General features: G+C 53.5%; 1 protein-coding gene across 3 annotated transcripts in view; it reads right to left on the reverse strand.

The window, feature by feature from the left end:
- NSG1 (neuronal vesicle trafficking associated 1) overlaps positions 1–10,441 on the reverse strand; it is a 34,579-nt gene extending 24,138 nt beyond the window's left edge. Inside the window, exons 1-4 of one of the 3 annotated variants that reach the window (XM_054484365.2) lie at positions 10,074–10,441; positions 9,533–9,601; positions 8,948–9,102; positions 5,103–5,219 (exon numbers count right to left, since the gene is read on the reverse strand). In XM_054484365.2, coding sequence (XP_054340340.1) covers positions 5,103–5,219; positions 8,948–9,076 — 246 coding nt within the window. In that variant the 5' untranslated portion in view covers positions 9,077–9,102; positions 9,533–9,601; positions 10,074–10,441. Of the gene's footprint in view, positions 1–5,102; positions 5,220–8,947; positions 9,103–9,532; positions 9,734–10,073 lie in introns of those variants that run through there. The other 2 variants (XM_054484366.2, XM_063663520.1) reach the window with 2 other exon arrangements.
- Positions 10,442–21,715: the final 11,274 nt, after the last annotated feature.

Here is a 21,715-nt window from a genome sequence, read left to right on the forward strand (position 1 = left end):
GTGTGGAAACAGATGGGCACGCAGGAAGCTCAAGGTCATTAGGGATGTGAAGGAAAGACACAAACCACCCACAGAGTCCTCTGCGACAGGATGCAGAAGGACATCCCCACCAGAGTCTGGACTGCCAACCACAAGAACCACACAGACTAACGAGGACTCTCCTGCCAAGACGCTCCCCAGCCCCGTGCTGGCGGTGAAAGGTGTTCCTGTGCAAAGCCGACCTTGAAATCTCTCAAGGCCCCAGGGTGACATGGTACCCGATGAGGGTCAAGGCTGGACCACCCAAACCTGACCTCACATCACAGGCAAACAGGGTGTGGAGACCTCTCCGGTGTCAGCAGCCAGTCATCACCGGAACCACGAAGCACGAAGGGCTGGAGCGGGCCCTGAGGGAGCCTTCCTGTCACCTGCCTAATGACGGCCCCTAATGACAGTCTCCAGACCGGAAGGAGAACTGCAAGCAGCGGCCCCAGCAGCCCCGACCCGCCGCTCTGCAGGCATCAGTGGGGAAGTGCAATTTCAAAAATGTTTAGGTTTGGTTAATTTGAGAAACATCTCAGCCAGTGTTTATTCTCAGCGTAAATATGCCTCCAGTTAATTAAGCGACTGCTTTCCTTGACAAGAACCTCTTTGGAAGCCCAAGCCGCTGGCCGCCGCTGGGGGAGTCCTCCTGCCATCCTGTGTGGCGGAGTCTCTCAGAACCTTCTCCCAGTCAGCAGTTACCTAGCAACCAGCCTAGCAACCTCACAGCCAAGAGATTAATCCCCAAGTGACAATCAGAAAGCTGCATCCAAAAAGACACTCCGTTTCAAGGATGCCATCCAAACGCCTATAAAGATGAGGTGCTTCTGAGCTACACAAATTGGAGACAGGAGGGGACAAACGATTTACCTGTCACTTCACCATTGGAAAGGCGAGATTCCATTCCTGTGATTCACACATGGAGATGAGAGAGCTAAGATGATGGCTGGGCCAGGGAGCTGCACAGAAGCTGTCCAGGCACTAGTGGGACGAGGAAGATGCTCTGTCCCAACCACAGCTTCGACTGGGCCCTGGCAGGGGGGCACACAAGCCAGGGAGGGTGGATCTCTATTCTGCACCCTCCATCATGCCCGTGTTTCCAGCATAGCCTGCTCCCCATATGCTCCCGTTTCAGAAAGAGAGACCCCCAGCCCTCAACCAGCTGCAGCTTCACACACGCCTCATTGTGTGCACACGTTCAGGGATGCCAGAAATCTAACTGGGCAATAAAAAGCTGGGAGAACATTCCAGAAAAGTGGGCACCCTTAGCATTCCCAAAAGGCACCAGCCCTCCTCATCCTTCCCAGCTTCTGCGCTAGAATGCATCCCCACTGGAAAGGCTCGAAAACTCAGGACACATTAGGATCACCTGGAAAGCATTTGTCAAAACGCATCTCCCTGCGGTTCAGGGTCCCTGAGTTAAAATCAAACTTCAGGTGATGCAGACTCAGGTGGCTCCAGATACACCTGGGGAAGCAGCACTTTGGAGGTTGCCTCTCACATCCACCCCACAGCAAGTGGGCAGGGAGCTAGGTAAATCTCCTTCCCAGTTGAGAAGGGGCTCGGAGCAGGCCCAGAGAAGAGACGCCCTTAGAATGCAAGTCGTTCAGCTGCGAAAGTCCAGCCTGCAGGCTTCCTGGGCAAGCTAGTGGGCTGAAGTATGCCACAGCAACAGGCTTCTAGAGTCGGCTGCCCAGCTCCTACTCTGCCTCTGCCACTCACTGACCGTGTGGTCTTGAGCAGGTCACCTGTCTGACTTGGTGAGAGCTGACAGGCATCACCTGTTAGAGGCTTACGCATAAGCACGGCCCCGAGAGAGGCTTCAACCTGATGAGCTGCCACTCAACTTACTCAACAAGCAAGGACCCACGGGCAGACCCAGGGAATCTCGCCAAGTCCCCCATTCATGGGAGGCCAGCAGCACAATTAGTCATCCATTTACTTATCAAGCTGTTACTGTGTGTGCAAGAAGCGCAGGGAGATGGTATCAAGGAGCTCTTACCGTGGCTGGCACGGAGTGGCTGATGAGTAAGTTCTGTCTGCACAAAGAGTCCCTAAGCCTTCATTTCTGGCTGACATTCTTGGCTCAGGGGGTCTCCATGGCCTTGTTCCCCTCCTCGGGTCACCAGTTCAGGCCGAGGCGCCTATGCTTGGAAGGGCCACACCAATGGACCTTGCCAGGACACTCGGTCACAGGTTTCACACCCAAAGAGAAGACAGCCCAACCCAGACCCTCAAAAGAGAGCACCTGGGGGAAGGGAGCCTGGAAACCAGGACTCAGGAAGAAACAAGAGAAAAAGAAGCTGTACACTGGGGAGGCTTCCAGGGTACCTGAGCCTGCCATGTCTCTGAAGTCCTTGGGGATGGGGAAGGAGGGCGCCGCACATTCTGTGTGGCTCAAGGCAGCAGAGCAAGGGTTTTTAATCAACAAACGAAAAGGATTTGAAGAAGCGGCATGGCTCAACAGCGGTGGCGCCTGGGGTGAGTGCTCCCACACAAACCCACTTCTCCAAGAAACCAAGGATCTCTCGTGCCACAGCCAAGAGCAGGCTGCCAAGGCTCTCTGCCTCAGTTTCCCCTCTATGTAAAATGGAGCTATGAGGGCGCCTACCGCCTGAGGTGTTTATGAAGATTAAATGAGATAATATGAGCATAGGAGTGTGAAGCAGAGTCTAGCTCATGGAGCACTCCGTCACTGTTAGATGCTATTGCAGCCTGGCTGCAAAGGGCACTGGAAACAGGACGGTGAGGTTTGCTGCAAATGAGAGGGACCCAGGAGGCTTCCTGGCAGAGGCGTGATCTGCACCTGCCCTGGGAGGAGATGGAAGGGATGGGGTCTGGGAAGCAGCGGGCGTCCCATGGGAGTGGGGAGGGATGTGGTGCAAGGTATGGTGGGAAGGCCTTGGCTTTGAAGCTAGAGAGTCACAGAGGGAGCACCCCAGCCACCCTGGGGCCACCTGGGACTCAACAGCCTTGTGTGTAAAGGAGCCAATGCCATCCTCTTCAGGGCGGTTGTGAATCATAAAGGAGGAAAGGAAAACTAAGCAGAGGAACACACCCAGCGGACTTAGTCCAGTACAGTCATGTACTGAGCACCTACTGCATATATCGCCTTCTCAGACAGCCAAAGGAGGTAGAGACAGGGAGACGAGGCAGGGCCTCTGCTGCCAGCAGCCAGTCTACTGGGACGAGCACAATCACCCATGGTCTTCTGAGCCTTCAGGTTCTGGGCAACAGGGTCCAGGTAACCAGAGTCCCAGCCAAGGCTGCCAAGGGCCCTGGTGGCAAATATGCGTCACCCATTCCTTAGGCAAGAGACCTGGGGACCTGCTTCAGGTTGTCATGTGGGAAAAGTACAAATGAAGAACACCAGAGATCGGGGACAGAGGCTGGCACATCATAGACACTCAAAAGATGAAGGAATAGCTGTTCAAGTGCCGCACTGCGCCCCGCTCTGTGGGGACCTAAAACGCTGGGGCTGGGACAGCAACAGGCAAGTGGGGCCTGAGAAACCCAGACACACTCAGACATCAGACAGCATTTAGCCATCAAGACAGAGGACACCGTGACCTTGAAATCAAGGCCACTCCTGCCTCAACCAGGGGCAGCAGCCAAACCCAGGGTGCAGATGGGGCAGGACAGGTGAGTGGCAGCAGATAAGGCACATGCTAATCCCACTGGCCAGCGCAGAAGACAGGTGTTGACCTCGGACCAATATGTCTTGGTCCTGGCCATGAACCTCAAACATGTATGATCGGCTGAGCCAGGAGCCACCAAAAGAGCCTCTCAGCACACATGACATCCTTACATATCAGCAGGGACAGACGCAGACTGCTGTGTGCCTCGACTTCCCCATCTGTAACACCGGTAGTACAAATAGTGCCTACTATTAGTAGGGAGCAGGCAGAGGGCTGCTGGGAGGATTCACTGAGCTGACACAAGTAATGCCCCCACAGCAACACTCATGGGACCTGCTGGACCAGGCAGGCCCTGACAGGCAGTGTGTGGCGACGGGAAGGAGGAGGGACTGAAAGTCAGATTACACCCTGGTTTTCCCAGTCACTCTGCGGCTGCAGCTTCATCTGTTAACCAGGGATGGCCCCCAGTCCCACCTTCTGTGATCCACAAGGTTGTCAGAGATCAAATATGATGCCATACCCACAGGTGCTCTGGAAACTGCAGGGGGTGGGGATGGGGGTGGGAGTCCCTGTGCCCCCAGCACAAGCAAACTGCTCACACTGCCAAGTGGAGGGTGACCAGAGAGGCAGACAGGGCCACTCTCCAAGGCCTGGGGCCCACTGATGTCTCTCAATTCACCTCCTTGAATCTGGATGAGGCTACCACTTTCCCCTGTCTCCCATGTTTCCCAAAGAATGAGTTTCCTGATCAGTATCCCAACTTGTTCTTCAACCAAGGCGGCCTCTAAAGGCAGCCAGGCTGGCAAGAAGGCTCCTCCCACCCAGACAAGCTGGAACCCTCCCACTCTCAGCAGCATCCCATCGGGATGGGGTGAAGGACGGAAGATACACACAGGCGCAAAGCCAGACCCCCTGCAGATCGGATCCTCGCTCTGCTGTGTAGAGCTGTGACCACTCTGTGCCTCAACCTCTCCATCTGTAAAATGGGTTATACCGATAGTACTGGTGTGCCAGAAGGGTTGCTCAGATGAGCTCACTAGGTGAAGGGCTGGGACCGCCGTCTGGCACGTGATCAGTGCTGTGCGTTATCTTTTTGTTGTTGTCTGCTTCCTTCCTGGAACTGTTAAGTAAATATTTTAATGTTTGGTAAGTGATTTTTCATATGTTTATAACCTTTGTCTAAAAGATGGTTCGTGGGTGGGTTTTCCCTGTTATAAAAATAAGTAATATGTGATCATTTTGGAAGAAGAAAAGAAAAAAGAAATGTACAAAAAGCACAAGGACAACATCTTGGCAAGCAGCCAGAAGCTACTGGGTGTGCACAGCTGGGATCAGCCCAGACAAACAGCGTCAAACCCTGGCCCTCTCTGCAGGCATGTCTGCAGCTCAGCAGACCCCTTCTGGGGGCAAAAGCAGCATCTCACCCACCACAGGACCACTCACCTTAAACCTCTCGGTGACACCCTCCGTGATGCTGACGGTGAACTCAGCAATTTGGGGAGGACGTGCTTTCCCTTTCTTGCGGTCAGGTTCATACTCGGTCTTAGTTTTCACGACCACCTTATCCAGGAAACAGAGAAACAAAAGTCAGATGCATTCAGACATATCTGCCCAAAGATGGTGGGTCTGGGAACTCCCACGTTCAAAGTCACCATTTGCCAGGAAGAAATTCACAAGAAGAACAAGAACAGCCACTACTTTTTGGAAATCTCCTCTGTGGCAGGACTTTCAGAGAAATGACCCATTCATAATCCTGACAGCAGTCCCAGGAGGGAAATATTATAACCGAGGGGCACAGAAGTTAAGCTCATTGGCCAAGGTCACGCGGCTCATAGGCGGCAGGGCAGGAATGCAGCCTGGCACCTGACTCCTAACCCAGTGCTCCTTCCACCCACCAGAGCCAAAGCCTGGCTTGGCCCAGGAAGCTGGGAGGCTGCACCTGCCTTTTCACTGGCCTTGCTGTGCTACCATGGGCACAAGAAGAGGAGGTCTGAGGGTACCGTCCACAGCCCTCCAGGACCGGCTGGAGAAGCTGGCCACCAGCCTGTCAGGAAACAGATCCAGGATCAACCTCTTTGTCTCCACCCCCACATCCTCCTCTCCTCTTGCCCCTGCCACAGCCCCCAAAGGGTCTCCCTGCTCTCATTTCCCTCCACCCCCTACTGTGAAGCAGAAGGATGTTCGTCCAACCTGGAAACCAGCCCTTGCATCTGCCCTACACCCCAGCAGCTTCAGATGGACCCAGGAAGCCTCCCCGCCCAGGACACTCACAGCCCTGGCCTCAGCGGCGCTGCCTTCATCACTCACCACACCTGTTGCCAGGGACTGTTTACTTCTCTGTCCCACTGGACTGGGAGGTGTTCAAGAGCAGTGTCAAGGTGTTATAGGTCTCTAATCCCCAAACCCCACTCCCCAAGCCAGGTTCCAGGAGAGGCTGTTGCACTAGAGACAACCAGCCACCTCCAAGCTCCTTCTCCCCCGAGGGACAAGGCCCCTTCATTGGGCAGTCCGTCATCTGCTCTCCACAATGGTGGGGCCCAGGGCAGAACAAAGAGACCCCAGCAACTGGGGATGGTCGGCCCCGGGCGGGCAGCCAGAGGGTCTCTCATCCTGCACTGTGACCCCCAAAGCCAGCCTTGGGGAGAAAGAACAGCGGAGCCCATTCCAGGGGTCACTGAAAAATGATCCCAAGAGCCATAAACCTTGTAACCACACTCTTGGCCTCTGACCCCAACTCCTTTTCCACCCAGTGCTCCTGCGGTGGAGAGGGAGGGGGTGCCTGGCATGGGTTAGCCTGGGCACCCACCCCTGTGAGGCACTCATTTCTTGAGGCAGTGGTTGGGTGTCACCCTGCCATCCTCAAACCCCAACTGGACCCAACTAGCCATGTGACCTTGAGCACGCAGGCCTAGACTGGCCAATGAATGGGAAATAAGGTTACTGCTGAGGATGAGGAAACCCACGGAAACCTCCACCGTATGTGGGGGCCCCATCAATATTCTGTCGACCTGGATTCTATCCGCACCTGCCACTAACAGGCTAGGTGACCTTGGGCAATTCTCAAATTCTCTGTGCCTGCATTTCCACATCTGCAAAATGGGGGTAACATTGGTAGTGACCTCATGGCCTTGTCAACACATTAAAAGAATTTAAACCTGTAAAACTGGCAGAATAGTTCCTGGTGCAGAATAAGTGTCTGGCAAGTGTCAGAGGAGACCAGCCCTGACTCTGCTGCCAGCACTGTGACTGCTGTCACTGCTGTACCCCCAGCACCTCAGCACTCCATACACGTTCTCAGAACAGATTCTCATTTATAACCCAACTGTGTCACCACCCCTCAGAAGCCATGTCACCTGGAACAGGTGACATCGCCTCCCTGAACTCTGACTGTTAGCAACACGTTGCTGTTATTCAGGTTAAGAGAGGTCTTACGTGAAAGACGTCTGGCTCCAAGCACGGTGGAGTAAGAGGCACTGCCAGAAACTTTTGCATCCTGGAGGACTGTAACCTTTAGCCCAGTGACCTTGGGCGTGTCCCATGAATGCTCTGAGGCTCAGTTTCCTCATTGTGACCTTAGAAACTTTCTGGAAAATAATCCCAAGAGCCATAACCCTTGTACCCACACTCAGTCCCAGCTGGAAGTCCTGGCTGGAAGGCCTGGCTGGACCCGAGAAGAGCATCCCTGCTGGCTGTCCCGCTTTGGACACTTGCAGAGAGAGCAGACTCATCACCTTCCCAAGCTGCCTAGGCTAGTCCTGGTCGACCTAATTAGTTGGTGAGGATTTCATACCTGCCTGAAACCCTCCTCCTTGTATAAACCAACTGTGCCAAATGGTTCTGGAATGGAAGAGACTGAGGACAAGAGAGGAGGCTCAGGCCAAGTGAGGGGAATCACCTGATAGAGGTGCTGCCTCAGGACACGGAGTTCCTGGCACAGGCACCACTGCTCCTCAGCCGAGCAGCTGGGGGCCGAGGCAGGAGGGGGTGTGGGGGCCTCGGGGCCAGGCCCTGCTAACTGGACAAGTCTGATGCCTAGACAGGGAGGGGTGGAATGGAAGCTGAGGCCTCAGGCAGCCCTGCCCCTCCTGCAAAGCCTAGCCTGGACCATCAGTGGCCCAGAGTGGCACCACCGTGGCCTGGGGGGCACAGGTGTGGCCAGCTGATCCCCCTTTCTTGAACTGAAACCCCCGCTGCCAGCCTCTTCCCGGCTCCTGCCTCCCTCCCCAGACAACACACACAATAAAGCTAGGAGGACACCTTCACAGGGGTCAGGGCCCCCACCGGGACACCCCCACCCCACAACACCCGCCCCGTCAGCAATCACCAACTTGCTGGAACGAAGACAGAGCCCTGGCTCAGAGCCCCTTCACCAGGGACTAAATGAGAAAATAAATAGAAAAGCACTTCCGGGAATTATTCGTGGCTGTGGTGGTTTGTAAGCGGCAGCAAGATGCTGAGAATAGATGCTGTGTCTATGGTCTTAGATGTGAGTTTTACAGTACAATCGCCTAGACATGCAAAGATCTATTTACATTTTTAAGTGTTAACTCTCGGAAATATTATTCTTAGCAAACAGAAATTACTTAATTGGATGCTATATTCAAGAAGAGGAGATTCTTTAAATTCAGCAAAAAACACTTTGCGGAAAGGTTGATGAATGGTTGTTCCCAGTGACACCAATACTGAGCGAGCCCGGGCACTTATTTGGAGATTTCACAAAAGGAACAAAGAGGAAGGAGACCCTGTGTGAGCGCGCACACCCTCCTGCACCTAGTGCCAGCCTGGCAGGGGCAGGCAGAAAGGGCGAGAACAATTCAGCCCTGGGGAGGGGCCATCTCACCAAGGAGAACGCTCCCCCGCCTCGGTGGGGCAAGTCGGGCTGAAACTGCCACACCCGGGAAGGTACAGGGGCAGCCTCGCCCGCCCCTAGGCTCACCCCCGATCCAGAGCCCCTGCGGCCACGGGGCAAGGGAGGAGCAGGGCAGCTGCGGGGCCAGGGCCCTCTCGGATGAGGCGCCCAGGAAAAACGCGAAGGAATCTTGCCCCACCGCGTTCCACTATCAGGACGAGGATATATCATCTAAGGCAGGGCTCCCCTCCCCCTCAGCATCCCCCGATCCAGAATCCCGCGCGGGTACACTGTCCTCGCCGCGCTCCCTCCGGCCTCCCGAGCCCGCCCCCACTTCGTGTACCCAGCGCACGCGGCGCGTTTCTTTTGTTGCGGCCGCCGTGCGAGATCTGGGGGTGCGCACCCGGCAACGTGGAGGGGCGTGGGGGGGGGGGCTTACCTTATCCGGGGGCGGGAACTGCAGCTGATTGACATCGAGGGGCGTCATCAGGGGAATGGTGTCGAAGCCATCCTCCAGCAGCGGTTGCTTGGTGCCCTTCTCTGCGAAATTGTTCCCCAACTTCACCATCGTTCCGGGAGCTCCGAGGCTGCAGCCTGCGGCGGGAGGGCCGGGGGGAGTCACCGCAAGCAAGACCCGGGGCGGGGCGGGGGGGAAGTGGGCACCCACACCCACCGGCGTCCCGGCGTCCGCGACCTCGCCAGCCCCGCTTCGTCTTGGGGAGGGGTCGTGGGGACGCGGTGGTCACGGCCCGATGCGGGGGTCGGGTGGTGCTGTGTATTTCTAGACCCTCATCTCGCGGGACCCAAGCGCCGGGCGCAAGGGCGCACCGCGGCCAGGGAAGGGGGCGCTGCCCCTGCCCAGCCCCTCCAGACCCGGTCCCCGGTCCTGGGGCCGCCGCACCCGGGCGACCCGCTGTTCACAGCCCCGTCCCGCGCACTCGGGGAGATGGGCATCCCCCGGGCCCTGCTCCTGGGCGGGCAAGGTCTGGCCTCGGCAAGCCCAGGCGCGGCCGGCCGCACTCACCCACGCCCGGCTCCGGCAGGTCAGCTCAGCGCTCCGAGCTCCGCGCACCGAGCTCCGCGTCTCCTGCTCCTGCTCGCAGCAATGGCGGAGGCGGCGCCGCGCGCGGACCCGGGAAGGGGAGCGAGCGATTGGGCTCCACGGCCGCTCCCTCCTCCTCGCGCCGCCACCTCCCTGCCGCTCCCGGGGGCTGGGTGCGCGCGGGTGGGTGCGCGCGTGTGGCCGCGCCTCCGCCTTGACGCAGCGCCCGCCCGGCCGCACAAAGGAGTGCGGGGCTGGGCGGGAGCCTCCCCTGGTACCACGCGCCCGCCCTGTGCCGGGGGAGGGAACAGGGGAGCGGGAGAGGACGCGCCCCCAGGGGGTCTCGGAGTGGCGGAGGGTGCCCGGAGCGGGAGGGCTGCGGGCTGCGCCACCCCGGGCGGCGGCCTGGACGTGAGGCGCTTAGAAAGGAGAAAGGGGAGGCAGCGACCCTAGGGACAGAGCGATCCCCAGGGGGTGCGGGGAGGTGCAAAGAGGGTCCCCGCCCGCAGGGCGCCGCGCTCACCTGGGGGTCCTGAGGACGTTCAAGGGTTTGGGGGGATGGGTCCAGGAGGCGCTGGGTGGTGGCGGAGACCAGAGCAGGGCGCTCCTTAGCGCTGGGTTAGGGAGGGGGCGACCAAAAGAGGGCGCGTCCGCGTATAAAGGGGGCGCGGCCCGAAAAGGAGGAGGAGGTTTTCGGTGGTGCGGCAGGCGGAGTAGCGCTCTCCAAGGGCTGGGGTGCGAGCGCCCAGGGTGAGGCTGCCCCAGGCGGAGGGAGGGAAGTCGTTCTAGGCAAAGAGCGCTCAGTGCGCCGCGCGGAGGGAGGCGGAAAGGTTCCTCCGCTCTGGTTGGCAGAGAAGGCGGAGGTCCTACTGCAGCCGCGGCCCGAGCATCCTGGGCACAGGGGAGGGGCCGCTGGGACGGTGCCGGGACGCAGAGGGAAGGGGGGTGGTTCTAGCCTGACCTGCGCCCCCAAACCCCGAGCGCAGCCGCTGTCGCAGCTTCCCAGAGAGGGTCCTGTTTGCAGACCTCCAACCCGTCCTGACCGCAGGACTCACGGATGAAAGACTATGAGGTGTGGGGGCGAGGCCGAAATGGGAGTGGAGCCCGCGGGAGGAGGCTGGCTGCGGGGATCGGTGCCTCCTGGGCACCTGGGCCAGGAGCTGGGCCCTGTCAGGTGCTGGACGAGGAGGAGGCATCCCCCAAATTCGATACTTTTTCACACCCTTTCCGGGGACTTCCCCGTGGCACTACGGAGGGTCCGGGGCGTTTTCCATCAGCCATCTGAGAATCCTGGGAATAAGCCAAGAGCACAGGAGCAGCCACCGCCTTGAGCCCCAGGCACAGTCTGGGAACTTGCCGCGGGTGCCCTGATTTCAAAACCCCCAGGAGGGCTAGCCGTCTTTGACAGGTGACCTAGTGGGTTTCTCGTAACTCTTCCCAACTCTCCAGCCAGGGTCTAAGTGTGCCTTTGACCACAGGCCACCCTGGTCTGAACCCAGGCTCCTGGCAGAGGCACCCCGCCCCCAACCCAGGGAAAGCGGGTGTCAGACTCTGGCCCCTGCCACGGGCCTCAGGGACCCACAGAAGCCACCTTTCTGGCACTTTGATGCCTCCCTGAAGCAGGTGAAGAAGAGAAGATTCTCTCGCTCCACTTTAGAAATCTGCCATGAGGGTGACTCACTGGTCAGGAGAAACCCTTTGGGCTTAAGCAAGGGAATGGCTTCCTCCACCTCCCGTCTCAGGCTCAAGCGTTTAACAGAACCCAGCACACACGCGCGCGCGCGCACACACACACACACACACACACACTCAGTCAGAATTCCACACCGGGAGGAACAAAGTGGAGGCCCTGCCCCTCCCTCAAAGACTCTGTTAACTGAGGAGGACAGAGAGGCGACCTAGGTCCCTAGGTTGTCCCAGAGATGGACGGTGGACAATCATGTTTCTCTGCTAGCTGGCCTTTTGTGCTGTCTTGGGGCTTGACTGGTGCTGGTCGTTGGGACTGTTTCATCCTGTAGTTTTCTTCCTCTGCTGATTGTATCTGGGCCCTGTGAAGAGCATGGACAATGCAAAATGCATGAGACACAGCGCTACCCGCAGGGAGCTGTGGACAAGGGCAAGTCTTTGCTGGGAGCAGTGGCCCTATGGGAGAGTGGCCTCTGCCTCTTGCCAGGAGGGAGGACATCCAGAGACTGTGGGTAAAGCATCCTACAGGCGGGCCTGAGAGAGGTGCGTGCAGAGGGGAAGGCATTCCAAGTAGGGGAATAGAATATGTTAAGACAGTATATGAGCTTCCTGCCACTGTTGGAAAAATTTGGCTTAAAACAATAGAAACATGTTCTCTCCTGGATTTGGAGGCCAGAAGTCTAAAGTCTGGGTCCCAGCAGGGCCTCACTCCCTCTACAAGCCACAGAGAAGAACCTGTTCTTGCCCCCTCCAGCTTCCAGTGGCTCCAGGCATTCTTTGACTTGTGGCTGCATCACTCCAATCTCTGCCTTCACGTCACTCCAGTCACATTGCCTCCTCTTCTTCTGTGTCTCTTATAAGGACACTCATCATAGGATTTAGGGCCTGCTGGATAATCCAGTATAAGGTCTCCCTCTCAAAGTCTTTAACTTAATCCTATCTTTGCCGTATAAAATAATGTTCACTCTTTTACTATGTAAGGTAAATCACAGGTTCCTGGGATTAGCATGTGGACATATCTTTTAAGGGTCGCCATTCAGCTCACTACAGGCATTAAGCTTGCAAGGGTGTGGTGATTTGGAGAACCCAAGTCATTCACAGAGGGTGGCAGAAATTAGGTTGAAGAAGCTACAGCCACCAAAATGGGGATGGCTGAGGCTGCAATGGTGGTTGCAGGTCGAACAGATGTCAGGTATTTTCACAACATACAAAAAGGGAAAATCAATGGGATGTGGTCTCTCCCCGGACCGGTTTCATCTCAGCACCAACAATTTAAAATCCAAGTGCCACAGAAGATTGTTGATACATACTCAGTTTTTCTAAATGACTTTTTCTTTCTTTTTTTTTTTTTTTTTTTGAGACGGAGTCTTGCTCCATCGCCAGGCTGGAGTGCAGTGGCACGATCTCAGTTCACTGCAACCTCCGACTCCCTGGTGCAAGCAATTCTCCTGCCTCGGCTTCCTGAGTAGCTGGGATTACAGGCATGTGCCACCACTCCCAGCTAATTTTTGTATTTCTAGTAGAGACGGAGTTTCACCATATTGGTAAGGATGGTCCTGATCTCCTGACCTCGTGATCCACCTGCTTCAGCCTCCCAAAGTGTTGGGATTACAGGCGTGAGCCACTGCACCTGGCCCTAAATGACTCTTTTAGGAATGCTTCCAGGGTTACTGATCTCAGGCACAGACCCATCACTGCCTGAACGATTGTAACTCCTACCCTGCTCCCTCTCCTCAGGGCAGCCAGGCGCTGCTCTCTAATGACCCTGGTACTTCCAGGTCCAAGCCTTTTAGCAACTTCCCTTGTCCCACTGGTTGAAGTCCAGACTGTCACAGCAAGAGACAATGTGACACACTGGCTAAGCCGTGGCCCGATTTTGAATCCTGTCTCTCTCTTCCTAGCAGTGTGACTTCAGGCAAGCTGCTTAACCTTTCTATGCTTCAGTTTCCCATCTATAACCGGAGACAGTGATACCTCCATCATAGCAGTGTTGTGAGAATCAAATGAGCTATTTTTATTTTTTTAAGTGCCTGTTTTAGGTATTACAATTGCTTTGACCTCTAATTCTGTACTCCTGTGGTCTCTATTCTTAGCAGCCGGTGCTGGAGCCAGGGTGAGGTGATAGACACTTTTCCTGGTTATGTGACAAGTGTTCAGAGTGACTAAGGTGACTCTTCCCCTAGAGGCCTCATGAGCCTCTTTGCAGGTCAGAGAAGTCAAATGATGAGTCCCGGGCCACAGGCTTCTCTGCAGAGCTGGGATGGGTTGCAGGCTCTAGTCAGGCCTCCCACAACCAGCTGGATCTCCAGGATGGATGAGGTCCTGCTGCGGGGGTGGCCACCCAGTGCTGTCAGCCTATGGAGGTTCAGTGGCAGGTGATCAGCGGAGGTTCTGCTCTGTTTTTCTGCAGCCTAGCCATGTCGATCCAGCGATGCTTCATCCAAATGTCTTATTTTTAGATTGAGATGTAATTCACATGCCACAGATATTACCAGTTTAAAGTATATGCTTAACTGGTTTTAATATATGCACAAGGTTGTACAATCATCACCACTAATTTCAGAACATTTTCATCACCCTGTAAAGAAACGTGTATTCCACAACAGTCACTCCCCACACACATCCTCATCTCTGATGGTTTTACGTTTCTTGGGTCCACTTCTCAATCCACGGGATCAGCCAGCACACTGGGATCAGCCGGCACACTGGGATCAGCTGGCACACTGGGATCAGCCGGCACACTGGGATCAGCTGGCACACTGGGATCAGCCGGCACACTGACACAGAATCGGGAGAGATATTAGGCTCTGGATCTTTCTGCAAATGGGACAATCTATTTGCAATGTGAAGAATCAGCCCACCTGGGTAGAGTCATCCCTGTTTCTCCTTAAACCCTGTCCTCTAGCCAAATTCTCCATTCCCCCAAGTGCCTGCCTCCAGGCCTTTGCAAATGCTGTTTCTCTTGCCTAGATTGCCTTCCCCACTCCTCATCCATTTTGCAAACTGCTCCTCATCCTCCAAAGCCCAGATCCCATGTTGCCTCCTCTTTGAAGCCTGGCCTGTCTTTATGCTTCTCTATCCCGGAGTCTGGGTATTTACATTTCTATATAGATCATGAGCAAATCAGGCAGAATCACTTAATCTTTCATTTCTATATCCCCCCTGTCTAGAGCATGGCCTGGTAATCAGGAAATGTTTGCTTAATTGAATAGGCATCCACTTAGTTTACATTCACAGTAAAGTAAGACATGTGAACATCAGGGGTGTAAAGTCGAGTTCAAGTGCATAGTAAGAAAGTCAGGCCATGTCCAGTGGCTCATCCCTTTAATCACAACACTTTGGGAGACTGAAGTGGAAAGAACACTTGAGCCCAGGATTTTGAGAACCAACTGCACAACAAAGTGGACCCCATCAAAAAAAAAGAAAGAAAGAAAAGAAGGAAGGAAGGGAGGGAGGGAGGGAGGGAGGGAAAGAGAGAATTAGCCAGGTGCGGTAGCACACACCTGGGATCCCAGCTACTCAGGAGGCTGAGGGGGGAGGATCACTTGAGCCCAAGAGTTTAAGGCTGCAGTGAGCTGTGACTGCACACTGCTCTCCAGCCTCAGCAACAGAGCAAGACCCTGTCTCAAGTACAAAAAAAAAAAAAAAAGAAAATTCATGGTCTGATTAAAACCGAAGGCAGGTTTGCCCATGACATCGTTGTGATGCTCTCTTCTTAGAGTTGACCTTACTGCAAAATGCCCATTTCTGGAAAACCCCAAATGTTATTATTTAAAATACATAATATATAAATGAAATCATAAATATAGTTTCTAGTGCTCTCCAGGGTTTTATTTACCTTTGTGTTTCCCAGTGCTTGGCCACATGAGACGCTCAGTAAATGGCTAAGAAATGAATGGACTCACTCTACTTCTTTGCTTTCACTGGGTAAATACGATTATGGGGCTCAGAATCATTTGATGACCGATGATGTATTTAAGCAGAATTGTGTCTGAGTGTTTAGTTTGGGGGTTTGGGGATTTTGTTTGCTTGTTGTTGCTGTTTTGTATAGTCTTAATGAACCACTCAGCAATTCCTGATTTTCCCAAATTATTTCTAAGATCCATTTTGCTTTGGCTGTGAGGCACTTGACCTTGCGGGGGTGGGAGCAAGAAAAAGACAGCCAAAGGCTTTGGTGAAAAGCCCTCTGCGCCTGCGTTTGCTCATCTGTAAATTGACAGGAATGGTCACACATGTTTTCTTCTTTCAGCTCCAGGATTTGGTATCTAAGAAAAGATGATTTACAAATGCTCCCCATTGGAGTCCTATTTTTGGATTTGTGATGAGAGCCTTGCAACGTGGGGTGATCGATGGGCATAAAGGCAGCAGAAGCTGAGTGTTCTTTGGTTGGATGCTCAGCTCCAAGATGCTGGCAGCTCTAAATTCCTCTGGCCTGCTCGTTTTCCTCTCACAACCCAGGCTATTTTCAAATAATCCAACCTGTCCAACTCTAAAATTAAGGACATTAGAGTAGAAAATGTTCTCCCTGTCTAGGATTTCCGTCATGGAGAGGGTAGAGGGGAGGGCGGAGAAGCAGCCCAGCCCCCAAACCCAGCAGAGGCAGGGGAGGGAGGCACGTGAGGACTTCTTTTTCTTTTTCTTTTTCTTGTTTTTGAAACAGAGTCTTGCTCTCTCACCCAGGCTAGAGTGCAGTGGCACAATCGTGGCTCACTGCAACCTCCACCTCTCAGGTTCAAATGATTCTCCTGCCTCAGCCTCTTGAGTCATTGGGATTACAGGTGACTGCCACCACAACCGGCTAATTTTTTTTTTGTATTTTTAGTAGAAACAGGATTTTGCCATGTTGGCCAGGCTGGTCTCGAACTCCTGACCTCAAGTGATCCACCTGCCTCAGCCTCCCAAAGTGCTGGGATTACAAGCGTGAGCCACCACGCCCAGCCGCACATGTGAACTTCTAAGGAGTGCATCCAGTGTGCCTTTTCTTGGGAGAGGGTCAAATTCAGAGAATAGAGCTCTACAAAGTCTTGCAGAGGGGAGGGGGTGAAATGTGGATTGAATGAACAATTATGTTAGGGTCAAGGGTTTTTCCGAGGTTGAATAATCCTCTAGTTCACACCTTCATTTTATACCTGGGCCAGCAGGGAGTAGGGTGCATTGTTGCCGGCCGCTCAGAGGACAGGTGTAGCCTGTCCCTGGGCTTCTGCCTGTTCAGTTACCCCCAGTGAGCCACGGCAGGGGAGCTCACAGACCAGGCCAGACTCCTGCCACCACAGCGAAGCTCCCAACCCCCAGGCACCCTCGCTGTTCTGATCCACCAATGGAGCTGTGCGGGCCTCTGCCCTTGGCCCGGCAGATCCTGTCTCTAGGACAGGAGCTGGGCTGGATGGACTGTGGCCGCTGCAGTGGACTCCCTTGCCCTCTGGCCAACAGGCATTTGCCCCCTGGCTCCCTCAGGCTGACCCTGTTCCTCAAAAAACGCCACCCCTCCTCCAAGGCAGCCTCAGCCCTTCCAGAACCCTGTCACACCCCCTCCCCTCCTCCTGCTGGCCCAGGGATGGTAATAGCTGCCTTGCAAGCGCGGGCCACTGAACGCTTCTTCTGAGCCCTACGCCCTGGCCACCTTTGCAGACAATTCTTTGAAATACATCTCCTCAAATGACCCCATTTGGCATGGCCCCTGCAACCTCTTGGTATTTTGGCTGATACAAATGCTGAGGAGAATACTTCTTGCTCCCTGAAGCCCCCCAGAGCCTCAAGGAGGAAACCCCTCTTTAACCATCCTCCAGGCGAAGAATTAGATGATGATGATGACCGTGAAATACCTTCCCTGTCATTATCTTAGTTTTTTTTAGCTTCACAAAAATTCTGAAGTAGAAAGGACAGATACTGTTACACCCATTTTTCAGATAAGGTAACAATGATCATTGGTGTAAATGACCATATTAATAGCATGTGTCGTCAGGGAATACGGAGGGAGCACCAAAGTACTTTCTAGGTATTTCTCCCAATGCCCTCAACCCACATTCTAGGGCTGTTTCTATTCATAGTCCATCTCTCAGATGAGGCCACCGAGGCTTGGGTGACAGATGATTATTAAAAAGATGCTGGATGTTCTCACTTATAAGTGGGAGCTGAACAATGAGAACGCATGGACACAGGGACGGAAAGAACAGACAGTGGGGCCTGCTGGGGGGGCGAGGGAAGGGAGAGCATCAGGATAAATAGCTAATGCATGCAGGGCTTGATACCTAGGTGATGGGTTGATAGGTGCACCGCACCACCGTGGAACACGTTTACCTATGTAATAAACCTGCATGTCCTGCACATATATCCCAGAACTTAAAATTAAATTAAATGAAAAATAATAATGCAGATAAAAACATTAAAAAAAGAGAAGATGCGTTGGCAGGAGGGAGAAAACTAGCCACTTCAAGAACTCAGTCAGAGTCCGGGTGTGGTGGCTTACGCCTGTAATCCCAGCACTTTGGGAGGCCAAGCTGGGAGCAGCACTGAGGTCAGGAGTTCAAGACCAGCCTGGCCAACATGGCAAAACCCCATCTCTGCTAAAAATACAAAAATTAGCCGGGCATGGTGGTGCACCCCTGTAATCCCAGCTACTCGGGAGGCTGAGGGAGGAGAATCACTTGAACCCAGGAGGTGAAGGTTGCAGTGAGCCGAGATCACACCACTGCACTCCACTCTGGGCGAAGGAGCAAGACTCCATCTCAGGGAAAAAAAAAATCTCGGTCAGAGGGGTGGACTCCCGAGCAACAATGCAGCTGCCTACTGTCCCCAGGCCCAGGCCTGCTCTCGGCCCATGCTGGCTGACAGGAGACCTAGCTACGCCTCTCTTTCCCTTCTTGACTCTAATAAAGTGTGGAGGGAGGATCCCCTAAAGCGGAATACTCTCCTCCAGTCCTGAGGTGATGCTAGTCCTCATACTCCCCGTGTGGCCTTGGGCAAAGCGTGCCCCCACCTCTGTTTCCCCTTCCATAAAATGAGGGGTTTGGACTAGAATAACTTAATTCTCCTCCCCCTGAGAAGTGCCCCCCCCCCCCCCATCGTGTTCACTGTCACAATGGCAAGAATGGCCCAGGATAAATCAGAACCAAAGTTATCAAGGACACACTGAGGTCAAGCAAGTGACCATGCGTGACCGGAGGGATAAATAACGAAGGCCACATAATTCCATTCCGTCCTTCCCCTGCTTTTTTCATAAGCAGCCCAATGTCCCTCAGTACCAGCTAAGTACCAGATTTCTAGCTTGTAGCAATAACTTGTATTAAATTATTTAGCCAGTAAATGATTATAAAAGCACTTTGCCAAAGTAAAGAACTACAGAAAGGCCAAATTCTAATAACAGTAATACCACCATACGCTTGAATTAATTATTGAATTTTTTAAAAGCCCACAGATGGATGAATGCAATTCATTTCATGCTTTGTGGAGCCAGGGTCCCTGGGAGAGTGTCTAAAATTCACAGGCTCCCCGGAGTGTGCTGGAGATTACACAGCGAAAGGCTGAACTGCATTGCAGGCGGCGCAGCGATGACCTAATGGGGCTTTTCCGTCTGGAATGCCTCCATCTGTGCAGCTGGGGCTGGGGTTTGGTGGCCACAGCACAGTGAAATTAGCACGTAACCCCTAGGCCAGCCCTGATCCACAGGCCCTGAGCTGTCCTGCAACTTCTGGCCATGACATGATATTTTTTATTTTTTTTTTAACATTCATCATTTGTCACCTGTTCTCCCCTTGTTTCTCAGGCCCAGCTCAGGAATAAGGTTGGGGGTCCTCATGATCAGATTTTCCAGAGATTGAATTTTTATCCCTCTAGGTCTAATTTTCCTCATTTTGGACCAGAGTCACTCTAAAATGCAGAGCACGTCGTCCTGCCTTCCAAAACAGAGGACGTTGGAAAGAATTTAACCTCTTGTTGAAGAATCAGGTCAGCTTCATGAACACCATAGGCCGAACTGGATTGGGTGCTATGGGCTGGGACTCGCGCCCTACACTGGCTGTCCACAGGCTAGGGGCTTGGCTAGGCTTGCCCCTGCCCTTGTTGCTGCCTCTGTGGACGCCGTCCCCACAGCGGTTGCAGACGCGACCCTCACAGTGCACCCCTCACTCTTTCCAGTGCACTGTTTCTAATCTGCTATGGGCAGAGAGTCCAAATTGCCGAACTTATCAGAATGACATCTGAAAGAGGCTGTATTGGGTTGAAAGGTGTCCCCCCAAAATTCATGTCCATCTGGGACCACAGAATGTGACCTTATGGAAATAGGTCCAATCAGATAGAAAAGGTAAAGATCTTAAGATGAGAGCATCCTGGTTGTAGGGTGGACCTCAATCCAATAACTAGTATCCCTATAAGAAGAAGGGACATGGCTGGGCGTGGTGGCTCACACCTGTAATGTGAACACTTTGGGAGGCCAAGGCGGGCAGATCACTTGAGGCTAAGGGTTCGAGACCAGCCTGGCCTACATGGTGAAACCCCATCTCTACTAAAAATACAAAAATTAGCTGGGCATGGTGGTGCATGCCTGTAGTCTTAGCTACTGGGGAGGCTGAGGTAGGAGAATCGCTTGAACTCGGGAGGCAGAGGTTGCAGTGAGCCGAGAAAGCACCACTGCACTCCAGCCTGGGTGACAAAACAAGACTCTGTCTCAAAAAAGAAAAAAAGAAAAAATGAAAGGACACAGGGAGACACACAGGGAAAAGGCTGTGGGACAAGAGAGGCAGAGACTGGAGGGATGCAGCCACAGCTAAGGGATGCTGAGGATCCCCAGGAGCCTCCAGCAACTGGGGAAGAGGCAAGGAACGGAGCCTCCCCAGAGCCTTCAGAGGGCACGGAGCCCTGCTGACACCTTGATTTTGAACTTCCAGCCTCCAGAACTCTGAGACAATAGGTTTCTGTTGTTTTAAGCTGCCCAGTTTATGGTAATTTGTTATGACAGCTCCAGGAAATGAATATGGAGGTTCTCAAGCCCAGATAGCTTTTCTACTTTTTAATGTGTTTTCCCTTTATGTTTGAATATATTACATGTTTGGACATCATAGGCATTGTTTAGAGTTTTTGAAGCATTTCACAAGTGCGAATTCCCGATTGATTAGAGTTCAGTAGAGGGAAGGTGCATGGTCCCCACTCAATGCTGCTGTCCCTCCCTGGTGGCCGTTGCAGGACAGGGCAGGGATGGGGCTTTCTGCACTTGTCTGGAGCCTAGTCAGCATGTGGTGCTTCTTCTCTCTGAGCACAGTGCCTCTACATTGGGTTTTGGAATCATAAACCTGCATTGGAGAGCTGGGGTGGATCCCAGAAAGCATTAGTCCAGGACTCTGGTTCTCAAAGTGCAGTCCCTGGACCAGCAGATCAGCCTTTCCTAGGAGCGTGTTAGAGATGCAGATGCTCAGGCCCCACCCCAGACTTGCTGAATCAGGAACACTGCTTTTTAACAAGCCCTCCAGGGAGATTCTGATGCACATTTAAGTTTCAGAATCATCGGTTCTGGGTTTGTAAACAGGAATTCTGCAGGGTGAGCTATACTCATTTGTATATTTTGAAAATTGCCAGCTGGGTGCGATGACTCATGCCTATAATCTCAACACTTTGAGAGGTCGAGGCGGGAGGATTGCCTGAGCCCAGGAGTTTAAGACCAGTCTGGGCAACATAATGAGACCCCGTCTCTACAAAATAATAATAATAATGATAACAATCGGGTGAATTTAGTGGTGCAGCACATTTGTAGTCCTAGCTACTTGGAAGACTGAGGTGGGAGTATCACTTGAGCGCAGGAGACTGAGGTGACAGTGAGCTATGATCATACCACTGTACTCCAGACTGGGCCACAAAGTGAGACCTTGTCTCAAAAAAAAAAAAAAAAAAAAAAGAAGGAAGGAAAGGGAGGAAGGGAGGGAGGAAAGAAAGAAAGAAAGGAAGGGAAGGGAAGGAGGGAGGAAGGGAGGGAGGAAAGGAGGGAAGGAAATTGCCTTTATTGGAAACACTTAAAAACCAGATTTCATGAAACATGCAAATTTACTGCCTTCTTCTGAAAAATTAAGAGACCTCACAACAAAGACGTTCCCACGTGGCAAAAATCAGCTCCATGGGGAGAATGGCTGCCCACCTCCTGCACCCACCATTCCCTTTCCTGCCTTAGATGTGAGGCTTATGCCTCACTCACCTTGCTGCCCAGCCTGCCTGGCCCTGTGGGTGCTTGAGTGTGAGCCCCTCATCCAGTTCAATACCTCAGTTTACAGGTAGAGAAACTGAGGCACACAAAAGGGAATGAGCATGTTCCAGGAACCATGCAATGCTACCGACTGCTGAGTGACTGGGCAGCTCAGAAGCCTTTGCAGTTACTGGAGGCAAGCACAAGAAGCCCATGGGAGGACCTGGGAACCCTGAGATCCTCAGGAGCTCAGTTCTGGAATGAGAAACTCTTGGTGGCGCCCACAGTCCAAGCTGGAGAAGGTGAGGGTGGAA

This window comes from Pongo pygmaeus, chromosome 3, assembly GCF_028885625.2.
Source record: "Pongo pygmaeus isolate AG05252 chromosome 3, NHGRI_mPonPyg2-v2.0_pri, whole genome shotgun sequence".
In the NCBI taxonomy this organism is placed as follows: domain Eukaryota; kingdom Metazoa; phylum Chordata; class Mammalia; order Primates; family Hominidae; genus Pongo; species Pongo pygmaeus.